The sequence below is a fragment of the Chanodichthys erythropterus genome, chromosome 16 (genome assembly GCF_024489055.1).
Source record: "Chanodichthys erythropterus isolate Z2021 chromosome 16, ASM2448905v1, whole genome shotgun sequence".
NCBI classification, from domain to species: Eukaryota; Metazoa; Chordata; class Actinopteri; order Cypriniformes; family Xenocyprididae; genus Chanodichthys; species Chanodichthys erythropterus.
The window spans coordinates 38991441-39006051 of NC_090236.1; the positions used below are offsets into that span (position 1 = coordinate 38991441).

General features: G+C 37.5%; 1 protein-coding gene across 2 annotated transcripts; it reads right to left on the reverse strand.

The window, feature by feature from the left end:
- Nucleotides 1–1026: 1026 nt before the first annotated feature.
- ssx2ipa (synovial sarcoma, X breakpoint 2 interacting protein a) lies at nt 1027–14294 on the reverse strand. Of its 2 annotated transcripts, none has more exons than XM_067362300.1 (14): nt 14139–14294; nt 10579–10704; nt 9674–9840; nt 9245–9445; nt 8117–8227; nt 7545–7680; nt 7127–7202; nt 6863–7043; nt 6508–6655; nt 4199–4335; nt 3478–3648; nt 2738–2855; nt 2405–2555; nt 1027–1994 (listed from the first exon to the last, which is right to left on the reverse strand). In XM_067362300.1, the coding sequence occupies exons 2-14, from the start codon at nt 10634–10636 to the stop codon at nt 1883–1885; spliced, it is 1767 nt and encodes a 588-aa protein (XP_067218401.1). In that variant the 5' UTR covers nt 10637–10704; nt 14139–14294; the 3' UTR covers nt 1027–1882. The 2 variants fall into 2 exon arrangements, with proteins under 2 accessions (XP_067218401.1, XP_067218400.1); XM_067362299.1 differs by having other exon boundaries at nt 1029–1994; nt 3478–3651.
- Between the last annotated feature and the right edge of the window lie 317 nt (nt 14295–14611).

A 14611-nucleotide genomic window follows, 5' to 3' on the forward strand; every position in this document is an offset into this window, starting at 1 on the left:
AAAAAATGTAACCACTTTAAAGTTTTTTTTTAATGTTTTTACATTTGTATCAGAGCAAGTTCAATCAAGTTGAAACCCAATGTTATAATTAACAGTGTAATCTGGCATTTTCTCTCAAAAAAATCCTGTCGTCACCGGCACACAATGAATCTTGGGATAGTCTGGTCTATAAAGCATCCACTCATTTGACCCTTCTTGGCCGAGGAAACAAAGGATGCATTTGTAGGCTGCATTTAAAAGGCGGCTTTGAATTGGGACAGCCTTCATCACACCACTCTGACGCATTTGGCCTTGGAATTCAGCCTTCGGAGGATGAGGATGCAGCCTCTAAATTGGGACACAGCTATTGTTTTCATTTGGTATGCGTCTCCTAGCAACAAGGCACATGTTTCTGCATGAGTGCTGAGTTCACTAAGGCTCTGTTTTGGTCAATCGGATCACAAGTAGATGAGGCAGACACATACATTTACATCTAGTGTTTTAATATGTCTCTTTTGTCATATTAAGATGCCTAGTGTTTTAAAATCCTTTCCGATTTTAAAAGTTGTGTAGTGCATTTCGGCCTTTAACCATTTTGACCAATTGTTGATAGGATTGTGAAAAGTGAGTGTTGTACACCTGAATGAGGCAGTGTTTGGCTCAACTGCAGTGTGGCCTTGCATATGTCAGCAGTGTCTTATTGTAAGCATTTAAAGGGGTTAGTGTGTAATGTTGCTGTTTGAGCATAAACAACATCTGCAAAGTTACAACGTTCAAAGTTCAGTGTAAAGGGCTTAAGGACTACAATAAACGGCTGCTAGGGACTACAATGAGCTTCTTCCCTTCTTCCTTCCAACTCCACAGCAACTACATACATTTAGGCTGAACACCATTACCGACAATCCTCATTTTGGCTGCGTGAGATTCTCCAGCTTTGTTGTTGTTGAGCTGTTAAAGCTCCGCCCTTTTCTGGAAAGGGGGCCAGGAGCAGCAGCTCATTTGCATTTAAAGGGACAAACACAAAAACGGCGTGTTTTTGCTCACACCCAAATAGGGGCAAATTTGATAAGCTATTAATTTTGAGCTGAAACATCTCAGACATATTCTGAGGACACCAGTGACGTATATTACATCTTGTAAAAGGGGCAAAAAAATAGGGTCAATATTGATTTCATCAATGTTCTTTTTCAAATCTTTCAAACTTTATTGCATTGAATTAAAGAAATCGGTCTTCAAATGTGTAAACATGGATTCAAAAACTTCTACCAAAGACATTCTTGATTTTTCAATATAAATATTCAACATTCAAGTGACGAAAAAAGTGAATGAAAACAACCCATTCCATGTTTTGCATTGAGAGATGCAATTAATGCATAGTACTTAACATCAATCAATTATGATAAAAGTACAAAACTTTGAGCAATTCTAAATGTGAAATCTAGCCCAAGATGAGTGTTTTTTGCAACGACATAACGGCAAATGAAAATATCAATTTATAGTAATATTTAAAAGCTACATTAAACATTGCTCCTCTTAAAAGTGCTTTATGAATTAATGTCACATTTACATCCCGCACAAACATCACACAATCTGACTGCTGCATTTTTAAATTACTCTTATTACTACTATACAAAAAAAACCACATTGGCCACTTTACATATTTATCATCATGTGATTCAGAAGTGGTAAACACAAACAACTAAGCAAATGATTGTCTCTGAGATCAATTTGATCCAGCTAAGCACACCATCTGTTTTATTCAACCCTAAATCCCTTCAGGGACAACACAGCAGATAAGGAGCAGGTGGTTGGTCATCCAGTGATGAAAGGAAGACTCCTGTAACAACGGAGTGTGTCTTCAGTAGTGCGAGAAGAGTTTGATCAGTGTAATACTGACGTACCGTCAGATGGGGCTGTTCTCATCTCTGACCAACGAGATGACGCTGCAGTCTGTAGAGCAACTGCGCAGACGTGACTTGGGCAACATCTCACCACTCTGACATTTCCCATGGCCTCTGTGAGAGAGAAAACACATGGCAGTTATGATAGCAGATATGCTACTTATTTACTCACATTTCTCTGATACTATCCTATATTCTCCAAAGGCTATAAGGCTACTTGCCTCACAGACATGAGAAATATAAAAGCTCTACACACACTTGTGGTTTTCATGACCACTTGGGCCAAATCCCAGAAATACATCATGCAAGTAAACAAGTTTAATCAAAGACTGCAAGTGTGGCTATTGGGACAGACCTGCTCACAATGCTCAGGTCACAATGACCTGAGCCTAAAGGCCTGTATCAAGATTCTAAAATTCTCCTTTTGTGTTCCACTGGGAAAAAAATGGTCATGTGGGTTTGGAATGACATAAGGGTGAGTAAATAAATGACAGGAGGAATATTTCTTTAAAGCTGCTGGCTACCTGCTCTCTGGAATGAGCTGAAGCGTGCGGTAGAGGTCAGCAGTGGAGGGCATCTTCACCGGAGCAGCTTTAGGAGTGGAGAACACTGTGTAGGACAGGGACTTGGTCAGGAGGGGTGGAGTGGACTGCAGTTTGGCCTCGGGTTCAGTACCTAGAGATATGCACACCAAATGTGGATTCAAAAAGATCCTAAATGAATTAACCTTAGGAACTTACAGCAAAATGCTACAAGCAGAAAAGTGATGCATGTGAAACCGTAGGTCTCCCCCTGATTCTCACCATCAATCATTTGGTCACCACAAAGGAAATTGTCAGGTCTCCAGAGATACTCACTGATTGATAAAGCACTGTGAGGTTCAGGCAATGCAGGTCTTTTGCGGTCTACAAATGGAGTCATGTTCAAAAACTGGGTCTTCAGCCATGCAGCTCGATCCTCCTCAAATGTTTTCCTCTAAAGAGGGAAGAAACAAACAGGAAGTTGGTTAACCCTGCTTTGGTTTAAACCAGGTAGATGAAGCCCAATTTAATTAAAGAGGACCTATGATGCTTTTCTCCATGTTCATCTTTTAGTGTGTAATGTTTCTCTTTGAGCATGAAAAAGCTCTGCAAAGTTACAAAGCCCCTCCAGTTATTTTCTATATCAGTGTCAAGGTTTCTAAACTCCCTGAAACGCCTCCATTATAGTCTTGTGTGTTGTTCACACCACAATATTCCACATTTTTAATAATTCATATGCAGAATAAAGGGGCGGGGCCTGGTTGAGTTAGAGTGTGTTGAAACTGCCAGTTATGAATGTGTGAAGTCATCGATGCGCATCACAGAGCAAGTACGAGACGAGCATTTGTGGTTAAAAAGTATATAAATTTTTATTCTTTTTAGACTGATTGTGTCTGTACAGGCAGTCTCGTGCTGATGTATTCATCTTTATTACATAATATAAGCCCAGAAGAAAATGCTGTTTTGGCAGCTTGGTTTCAAAAAAAGTTATTTTTGCATTAAAGCATTTATGATTTCTGAAACTTGCAGTATGTTTTTAGTAAAACAATGACCTCTTTAATCCATTTATTCAGTACCTCGTGTCCCAAACGAATAGCAGCTTCAGTGAAATTCTTCCTTTCACGCTCAAAGTTTCTTTTCTGCTCATTGAAGAGTCTCCATTCCTCTTTCAGTCGCTCCTTCTCCTCCAGCGTGTAGCAGTCATTCAACAGAGCTGCCGTCTCATCGTCACATGGTGCGCTGAGCTGCTGCTGTAAACACACACTGCCATCAGAATCAACACATCCAGACATTTGAGTGCAAAACACACAATATGATCTACGTTGATCTAACCAGGTTTCAAAAATAAAAATAAATAAATAAATAAATAATACACTGACAGTTTGGGTCGGATTTCCAGACAAATCAAACAGAACAAAAATAACAGCGGTGAGAAAACAGCAGTTAAAAAAGCATCTGATCACAGCGATGTGGATATGTTTGCATCAGCTCTGCAATTCAGCACTCCAGTAAAGTCACATTATACAGCACTTTTACAGTAATATATTAATTGCAATATATTGTATTGTAACCCCTGTATCATGATACATATCATATCGCAAATTTCTTCATGATACATAGCACAATTCTATAAACAAGAAGTCAATTTTAATTTCATGGTGACCTTAAGTGCATTCAAATACTCGCACATCGTTGAACGTTTGAACACAGGTCTGCACGGAAAGAAAAATCAGACAAGTGAAATTAACTTCGGCCTCTCCTGAACATTAGTGTTTGATGTGTTCAGATGTTGGTCACCTGTAGAAGCTGCTGCTGCATGTGGATGAACTCTTTACACTGCTGCAACTCCAGTCTTATCCGCTGCATCTCCTCCTCATGTTCCTTCCTGGACATCAGCTCCTCTGCCTCACGCTCCTGACACGCCACCAGAGACACTGCAGCACATTCAGAAATATTCATATACCATGTCCATATACCATATAGCTTTTTGTTCAAAATTATCCATCCTGCTTTTCAAAAAGTGCTTTTGCATTGCCCTGATTCTACTACAGTAAGCTTATAAGTAGGAAATTGCATTTATACTTCACTCGCCAGTGTGTGTCTTGTCATCGGTAAATAGAGATATTTACTTTGACGCATGTCTGGTGTGGGAGTGGCAGAGGGTAGTTGTCACAATGAGTGAGAAAGGTTGACATGGAGCAGCTAAATCTCCAACCTTCGGAGAATCACCTGTTTTAAACAAACGCTGAAGAGAGGAGAGTCTGCTGGCAAAAGAGAGTGCGGCTCGTAATAAAACAAGAATCAACATTAGCTTAGCTTTTCAGACATGCTGAGAACCGATGGATTTGAAATGCCATAATAGCTACGGAGATGACGGCTTTTGATTGAACATAAATTGCCATGTGTAGCTCTCTAAAGAGTTGATTGTAAAGCATTATCTATTGTGAAGTTATTTTTAAGGGAGTACCGTGTCTATTAATGGGTAAAGCTACAGTAACGTCTTCTGCTAGTCAGCTAGAGATCTTTTCCATATAAACTGGCTATATCTCTTCAGCTTTGTGAACATTTTAAGAGCAGTAGGATAACCATATTCATCCACAATGTCATGCAGAACCGAAGCACAACCAAAAACAAATGTTATTCCACAAAATGAATGCGGTAGAGGGCCAAAAGGTATACTGTTACCATGTTTTTAACTAATATTTATGTTTGATTGTATTTCAGCTTTATTTCAATTAACAGAAATGCTTTTAATAGTTTTAGTTAGGAATAGCAACACTGATAACTCCCAAGTTATCTTCCATTCTTCTTGAAATCGCCCCATGCGTGACATCATGACGTCTTCAAAACCACCATGAAGGAGGTGTGCTCTTAAAGGGTTAGTTCACCTAAAAATGAAATTTCTGTCATTAATTACTTACACTGGAATTACCTTACGGGTGTGGAACAACATGAGGGCAAGTAATTAATGACAGAAAATGAATGTTTAGGTGAACTAACCCTTTAACAACATCAACCACAAGAATGATACTACTGTCAGGTAAAACTGACATTGTTCTGTCCCTGGATGTAGACTGCACCTCCATAAGCTGTGCATACCCTTTCAAAAGATCAAACTATTAGAAACGCATGGCTGAAGTTCATTCCTACGTGCCTGAATTACAATGCTTTTGTGTGTTCATCTCTTTTCACAACATGCTGCCGGTTTTTCTAAATATCTTGTGTTGAAAGCTACATCAGTGCCAAGTGTTTTGTCCTCCAAGGCAATGGCTGTGGTTACAAATTTTAATTTGATTTAGACTGAAACATGTATGACTCTATTGCTGTGTCCTAAATTCAGAGGCTATATTTTTTTTAAGTCTAACAGCGGAACAATGAAGGCTGTCCCAATTTGAAGACTCCTACAAATGCATCCTTCTTTCCCTGGGCCATGAAAGATAAGCCGAGTGGATCCATTGCAGTCTAGCCTATCCTAAGATTCATTAAGTGCTGGTGACAACAGGACGTTTTTGAGAGAAAATGCCAAATTACACTTTTAAATACAAGTATATAACAATATTAATGTTTAGAGAAAAAAACAACACTTTAAAGAGGTCAAACGTTGACATATCTTACTAAGATGTGATTTTATGGATAGTTTATACTCTTTATGTACAGAAATGGACCAAGGTGAACATTAGACTGGTTGTAAACCCTGTTGTGTTTTCAGACAGTTGAATATAACTTTCAAAGTTCAAAAGTTACTGCCACAACAGCAACGGCAGCTGTCACAGTTGCAAGGTAACAAGAGCAATCCTCCGTAGGCTGGAACGTCCAATTTAACAGAGCTTCTCTTGGTAACTTGGAAATGGGACACAGCTTATTACAGTTCAGGTCATCTTTAGCATCAAAACACACAGTGCAATGAACTTAGCCAATCACAGCAGCGGCCGTTTACTTGCGCTCCGTGAAACGAAGTGTTTGTGAGGATCAATTTTTACAAACATCTGAACTTTTTTGATGCAAAATAACTGCATAAGAACCTCCAAAATCATGATATAAAGATCTGAAAATGCATTTCATGACCCCTTTAAGAATTGAAGCATGAGATGACACTCAGGTTCTACCTTGGCTGTCGAGTCTCTCCATGTGGCTCTTGAGCTTCCTCCACTGCAGGCGGATGCTGTTGGTCAGCTGCTCTCGTGCCTGCTCACATGACTGCTCTAGAGTCTCTCGACTGGAGTCACCCGTCTCCTCCTCGCCCTCAGAGCCAGCCTGATGTCACACAATGAAAACATGTCATCACTCCCCCTCCTGTCGCTCCAAACCAACAAGTCAACATAACTTTTGTAATATTTAACATATTAAAAATAATATTTTTAAAGTTCAACTGACACTGTTCTGATGCACTGTTTGAAACATGCAATTTACAACCTTATTGCAACATATTGCTTATAAACAGCATGTGAGAAGACCTCAGACCTGCTCCAGGCTGTCATCTGGTGGCTCCAGTTTGACACAGAGTTTCTTTGGACTCAGAATGGCGATCATGTCCTTCTTCATGTGCTGAAGGACTTTTTTAAGCTCCGAGTTCTCCAGCATCAGAGACCTCTGCCGCGTCTCATAGTCACTCAGCAGAGCCCTGTACATCTCACCCTCGTGCCTAACAACACAAGAGCACATGTTTTACACTGTAAGAAATAAAACAGTCATGACACAGAGACCCACATGAGCGCAGGAGGTTACCTGGCCTCCATCTTGCCCGTCTTCCAAAGGCTTCTCTTGCCATCTGACCTTCCCACATAGTTTGACACTTCAATGGCTGAACACATGAGGACAGAGAAGAATTTATTAAACGCCAAATGAAATATTCCCATCAACACTGTTTTTCATCAGTCCGGATCTAAAAGGATCATCTTCATACCAGAGGGATAACTCTAAAAATATCCGGCAGGTAGCTGCACGTTTAAACAGTACAGACAAATCTTCCTGCACTGACTTCAGGGATAATACTATTATGAGATCAATCAATCCTTGCACCACAGGAAGTCATTAAAAACATCTTACCTGTGATGGAGGATGACTTCTCATGCCTGTGTTTCTTGGGAATATCCCAGACGAGACACCAGCTGTTAGAATAAAAGTAAAAAATAAAGGAGCTCACCGAGTTTCTTGTCTCTCTTGTCCACGAGCAGCTGGTTGAGCCGCTCCTTCAGTTTGGAGCACTCTCTCTCTTTACGCTTGGTGTCATGGTTGTACTGTGTGGCACGACTGGAGATGATGCTCTGCAGTTTCTGCACCTGCACCATATTAATCACACAGAGGAGTTGTGTGATTCATATGCACAGACACTGTATCTACACTCAAGTCTTAATATTTGTTTCTTCAACAATAAGTATATTGAGTTTTCAAACAAATTAATAAAATGAAAAAACAGACTTTATCTAGCTTTTTGCTAAGAATTTAGAGAAATATCAATGCAAAAATAATTTTTTTTTCGAACTTTAAGACATACATCATTTCTCAATTCTGTTTTTTGGAATACACTGATCATTCAGTTTGGCATTTGTGTAAAATTGATGGGTTTTGTTTGCTGGGGTTATAGTGTAAAATTAAACAACAGAATAAAAAAACGCTTTTTTATATAAAAATAAAACGCTGAGTACAGCAGCATGATGGGTGCAGTCGTCATGCCTGTCTGAGCATGAGCGTGTGAACTGACTGAGGTTCTCTTACTTCCTCTTTCTCAGACTTGAGGCAGTTCTGTAAGGTTTTGATCTTCAACTGTAGCTGTCGCTCACCCTCATGCAGGCCCGAGTTCTCTCTCCTCGTGTGCTCCAGCTGATCCTGAGAAACAAACACACACACACACACAGCAAATAAGAGCAGAAGTTCAGGATTTGACTTTACTACTAACAACCGTTTCCTCCTTAACTATTCGATTTTTGTTATGAATTAATCAATAATTAAACTCAGCACTACAGCATTGTGCAAAATAGATCTTACATATTAATTATTTAGATTAAAAAAAAAAAAAAAAGTACAACTCAAACTATGAAAAACATTTATGTTGACTTTATTGTATATAATTGTATTTTAATTCAGAATTGAGTTCAAAAATTTTGGATCTTTTTCTCACAAAAATATGAAGCAGCACAACTGTTTTCAACATTATTAATAATCAGAAATGTTTCTTGAGCATCAAATCATCATATTAGAATGATTTCTGAAGGATCATGTGACTCTGAAGGCTGGAGTAATGATGCTGACAATTCAGCTTTGATCACAGGAATAAATTACACTTTACAATAAATTCACACACAAAAGAGCCATTTTAAATTGTAATAATATTTCACAATATTGCTGTCTTACTGTATTTTTGATCAAATAAATGCAGTCCCGCTAAGCATAAGAGACTTTCAAAAAAAAAAAAAAAAAAAAAAAAAAAAAATGGTAGTGTAAATATTATTTGAAAAACTTAAACTAAATAAAAAATTAGAAAAGTCCCCTTGGCAATAAACTCTGAAATATGTTTAAGTTTAAGCACTAAAATTATTAACTGGAAATAAAACCTAAATAAAATTAAAATAAAAATTCAACCTAAATGGCAATATATAAAACTAAGAAAATTAAGAAGAAAAAAAATAGATGACAAAATTGCTAAAAATTAAACTAAAACCAAAAATAAAAAATGCTAATTCAAAATATAAAATAAAAATAAAATTTAATTAACAATATCTTGCATATGAAATATTTTAAAGTAGCAATAAAAGTATATATTCACTAAAGAAAACACATTATAAAATTCCCTGAGGTTTCCAACTCATTAGTTGTTGTTGTCTGGAGTAAGTAGAAAGCGAGTACTTTGAGTCTACAGTTGCTGTGCTGCAGGTGCTCGAGGTCACTGCCGTTCTTCAGCTGCTGGCTCTCCAGCTCATGTAGGGCACGCTGAGCTCTCCTCTGCAGCTGCAGCACTTCATACAGCAGGTTCAGAACCGGCACAGCGCTCAGACCGCCCGATTTACACTCCAAACTCACTCCAGTCAAGCCCAGCGAGCACACCTCCTGAGGAGAACCAGGAAAATGAGATCTGATCGTCTGCTCTGACAATTAAAATCAGAGGACAAACACAATCTCAAACCCATGATACCATGCATACTCCACATTCAAACTCAAAACTTGCTTTCTATCCCACCCAGGTCATTCATTAAAACAAAACTAGTAATATGAAAAAAAATAGTAATAGTTTATCAGACACATGAGCAATACTTTAAAACACCCTGTGTAATGTACCTGACTGATATATGCGATGCACTGCGATATGTTCTCCTCAGTGCAGAACGCACTTAACACGCTGTAGGAGGTTTTGGGCAGAGCCATGGTGGAGAGCAGTGAATGGGGAGAGTTTCGCCTGGAGGGAGACATGCTGATCCCAGAAATACTGGAAAGCTCTTTGGTGTCTGTTCAGAAGACAAAAGAAGGGCAGAGCCTGTAATTAAAGCCCGTTTTGACAAGTCTAACGTGACCTTTTTAACATGGTGTCAGGTAGCTGCACAAAAGGTAATATGGCAGAGTTTAAGTCCAGAAAAAGCTTTAAAACAACAACAACGTATATAGACACAAGCAGCAATTACGGGGCCAAGCAGAACAGATGCAAGATGAAGAATTAAGTGAGCATAACAAGGAGTACAAGAGCATGGTCATGATTTGACATAAGTTTCAACACTTTAGGCAGTGGTGTTGCCAAGATATTGAATCAAAATAAAGTTTTAAATAGCATTTCAGGATGATCTGACGAGGATCTGTGGAAAATTTGGTGAAAACGGCAGAATATATAGTCAGAAATTGATTGGGAACTTAGACCATGCAATGCATTCGGCTCGGCATGAGCTCAGGAATCAGAGGAAAAAATAAATTGTCTTTCTAGGCCTTATGGTTCAAGAGTTACAAGCCTCAACATGAGTGCAAATTTGACCTGTTGGAAAGACATAAATTATGACAATTCTCTTTTTGGGGTAAAACTACTCTTTCCAACTCATTACAGAAAGAAAAAAAGAGAACTGGGTTTCAATATAATGCAACGTTACAGATTAATTATAAACCATCCTTAAATTAGCTCAGTCTCTTAACAAGATCAGTCCAACTCTGAAAACGCTCACATGAGTCCTAGACACAATCTTTCCATGTTTGATGCTCACCGAGAGACGGATCTGGCATCATCGTTGGAGTCCACCAATCTCCCATATCAACATTCATCGGTTGTCCTGCTCTTCCAAGAGAGACGCAGGCCAGGAACTGCGCAGGCTAGCACTCGGCCATCACTCCTGAAACAGAAGAGCAGGCAGACTGGATTACACCGCAGCGGGCCTCTGAAGCCGGATTAAACAGCCATGGAATACCACTGTGGGATTACGGAGTTAGCGGGTGACGGAGGGGGTGGAGACAGGGAAGCATGAAGCACAGGAGGACTGAAGTGTTTTCAGCTTGTATAGCTGCACAGGCTGATGGCTTCTCTTACAAGAGCTTTAAACTTTAAGTTAATCAATCTAGATATCTACATTTACAAGAAAACGTCTGTGGTGCAGTAAAACTGTGACATAAGAGCTGCTGACTCACAGAGCTCCAGGTTATAATCTGACCTCGGTCACGTCTACGGCTGCAACAACAAACTGTCAACTAACAACCAATATTCAATGATGAAAAGGACCAACAATGGATTTCATCATTGATTAGTTGGGTCTGTGTGTTGTGTAAGCTATTAAAGTATTTTTAAAGTAGATAAAGAAACATGCTGTGTCCGAAACGGCACACTTTACTGAAGATACTACATTTGCTTTGAAACGTACTTTTGACCATTAAAAAAGTACAATCTATATATGAATGTGTGCAGTATAGGGGAGTAACAATTATATTGTGGCACAATATGACGCAATACAAAAATGCAACAATATTGTATCTTGGATAGTGGCAATACGTGTTTTGCATGAAAATTACTATGTGAGAAAAAAAAAAGTTTACTAGTTTTAGTGTCAGTACCTCATTAAACTACTATACATAATGTTGAAAGTAATGTATAATAATGCAATGGAGGAATAATTGCGTGTCCTGATAATGCCAAATGTCTTGTGTTACCAGTAAAAAGTGGCCTACATTATTTTAAATATATTTATCTAGTCAGTGACAGAGTGCAAAAATATTAGTCTAAAATAATTCTGTGTTTCAGCATTAGAATCATGAATATCTTTATTCTGGTGTCAACATTGTCCTGTTCATCAAATCCAAGCCTATTCATTTCCACTCCCAACGCAATACCAAATTTTACATTTTAATCAACAGTTCATTTTTTGTTATCCTTTTACCATATGTCTTGAAGAGTTTCTTAATAACATTGTATCATGAGTTCAGTATCGTGATATTGAATCGTGACATGAGGGTATAGAGTATGAATGAAATTCGGACTTGTGACCTGTGCTGCACAGTAACTGATTATATGTAATCTGGATTATGTAATCAGATTCCAAAAATTTGATTATATTATGTTTTAAAATGTTCATAATCAGATTTTTATTGATTACATGAATACATATTCATATAATGACAGCAAGTTGCACATAACTGATTTTCCCCAATGAATCTTTTCTATCAAATAAATTTTACTTTCTAAAAAAAAAAAAAAAAAAAGCATACTGCTTGTATACATTAGGAAACTTACATACATTCAAGCTTTTAGTCATTAGTCAGGTGAAATATATATAATAATATGTATTACATAACACATTTAGGGTAATATAATCAGACTACTTATTGATTACGTTCTTTTAGATAACTTTGGACCTTACTTGTTTATCATGTTGATTTGAATAGGATAAGCTTTTACCATTTTGATATAAAAATACAGAGAAAGAAAATACATTCCATTCTTTGTTATCAACATGAAGTGCATTAAATACTGCATTATATCAGGGATTCCCAGACTGCTGATCATGATGGTTTCGTGACTTCAATGAAAAGCTATTAATTAAATATTTTTTTAAAAAATTAAAAATGAATAATTTTAAACATACTAAAAAAAAAAAAAGAGGAAATATTTTTGTGTACCTGCATGTGATGTGACCATTAATAAACATCAGAGAAGAACCATGGACGAAATTATTATTATTATTAACTGTTTTTATTTGTTTTATTATTGACCTAACTTATTAATTTAAATCTCAGGGTATATTTATAGTAAATATATTCGGTCAAAGAGGTTCGGCTGTCAACAAGTTGGGGAATCCCTGCATTGCATCTAAATATGAAATGATGTGAATTTGAACATTTTAATGTGTTTGAAAGACAAAAGCCTTCCAGAGACAGAAATACATGATTAAACGACTTAATGAGTGATAATTCAAATATCAGGCCTAATTAATGTGATCATTAGGAGCTATTCTCTCAACAAGAGAGCACTAGTTAAAAGTGAAATGATTTCTGTAAATCCTGTGAATGTGATCAAATGCGGCGTGTGTCTCAGTTTTCAGAGATTGTCACATGACCAGTGGCTGATCTGTGTGTGCAGATCCACAAACCTGGAAGAGCTTCTAAACGTATATAAGCAGTATAATTTTAGACATGGAAAATTTAAAAGATAGAAAAGTAGTAGTAGGGAGAATCAATGAATTATGAATAGTTTACTGCCATTGTGAGAATAACGTAAATCAATAAAAAGTTGCATTATGAGAACACAAGTAAAACGAGTATTTTAAAATGAAATATAATCCAATTACAAGCACTTAACTTAAAAATTACACTTAATTTTTGGAATTTGATTACGTAATCCAGATCACATGTAATAATTTACTGTGCAGCTGTGTTCAAGGTTTATAAACATAAAGGTTTATGAGTGTGTGAATAATTAACCATCTATCCTCATGTCATTTCTTGTGTTTAAAACTGTACTTTGCTTTCAGTATGTCAGGATATTAAAAACTGCTTCCTGTAGTGAAGGTCACTATTGTTCACTAAGGTCAGTAGACCAAGTACTTTTACTCTCAAAAATACAATATTTTGCCCAGTCCACAAATCCTGTACCAGATTACTGCCTCACAGTAAAGAGTTAGTTTAGTGTTGAGCCTGTCCTATTTATAATCATTTATGTATATCTTTTTTATTTTTATTCATGCGTATTGTAATCTTGAATCAAAATAACTTAACTTCCCCTCCCTCTTTCACTAACGATCTCTTCTCTGATGACGTATTTACTGGCGTGAGGGCGGGGCAACTTGTCACTCACATGAGATCCACCAATAGCAAACCAGAACCATACAAACAAAATCGAATAAGTTTGTTTTCTTTGCTAGAATATAATTTTCTATTTCACTATATTGTTAGTCTCGTTTTAATCACTAGATGGCGGAAACGTGCACTGTGTGAAAAAGCTTCGAGTAATTAACACACATGATATATTTGTATTTAAAAACACCACTGTTTCAGAAATGTTGGTTTTGTCAACACTAACAGCTGCACCAGTCCAATCTGAGTTCTCACTACAACATTACTGAACAGAAAAGATATAAGTTATTCCACACAGATTTGTTTATTTTGAAATGAATGACCAGTGGGTTTCAGTTATCTACCTAGACAGCATTTTTACGCGGATTCAAACAAGTCCATTCAACCGTAGACACCCAGTCTATGTAGGAAACACCCGACATTAGAGACACAGCCAGAGTTTAACTTTTAGCACAGCAGCTAACACAGTAAACACAGACCGACTCACATCAGCAGCAGCTCCGCGGATCCACACAGATCACCATAAGCTCGAGTCACACTGACTAGATGAATCCCACTGATCAGTGTTAGAGAGAGAGACAGCAGTGTGAGGATCATCCACCTGCCCTGGAGCGAACGAGATGTTTGGGTGATTCGAAGCGCACCTCCGTTCTTCTGAATAAACAAACTCGACGCTCATTGGCCAGCCTGTTGTCAAGCAACCAGCACCTTGCCATTTCATTGGCTGGATCATTGCTCCTACCTGTCTGTAACGACACGCAACAGGTGTTAAACGACTGTGTGGAGGAGAAAACATTAATTATTAAACAAACAAACAAACAAACAAACTTTGTAACTGTAAATAATAATAAAATAAATAAATAAATACAAACGTAAATATTTTAATAGTATTTGTATATTTACCACAATATAATTGCTCAATTTATTTACATTTTTATATAGCTGATACCATTTATTTAG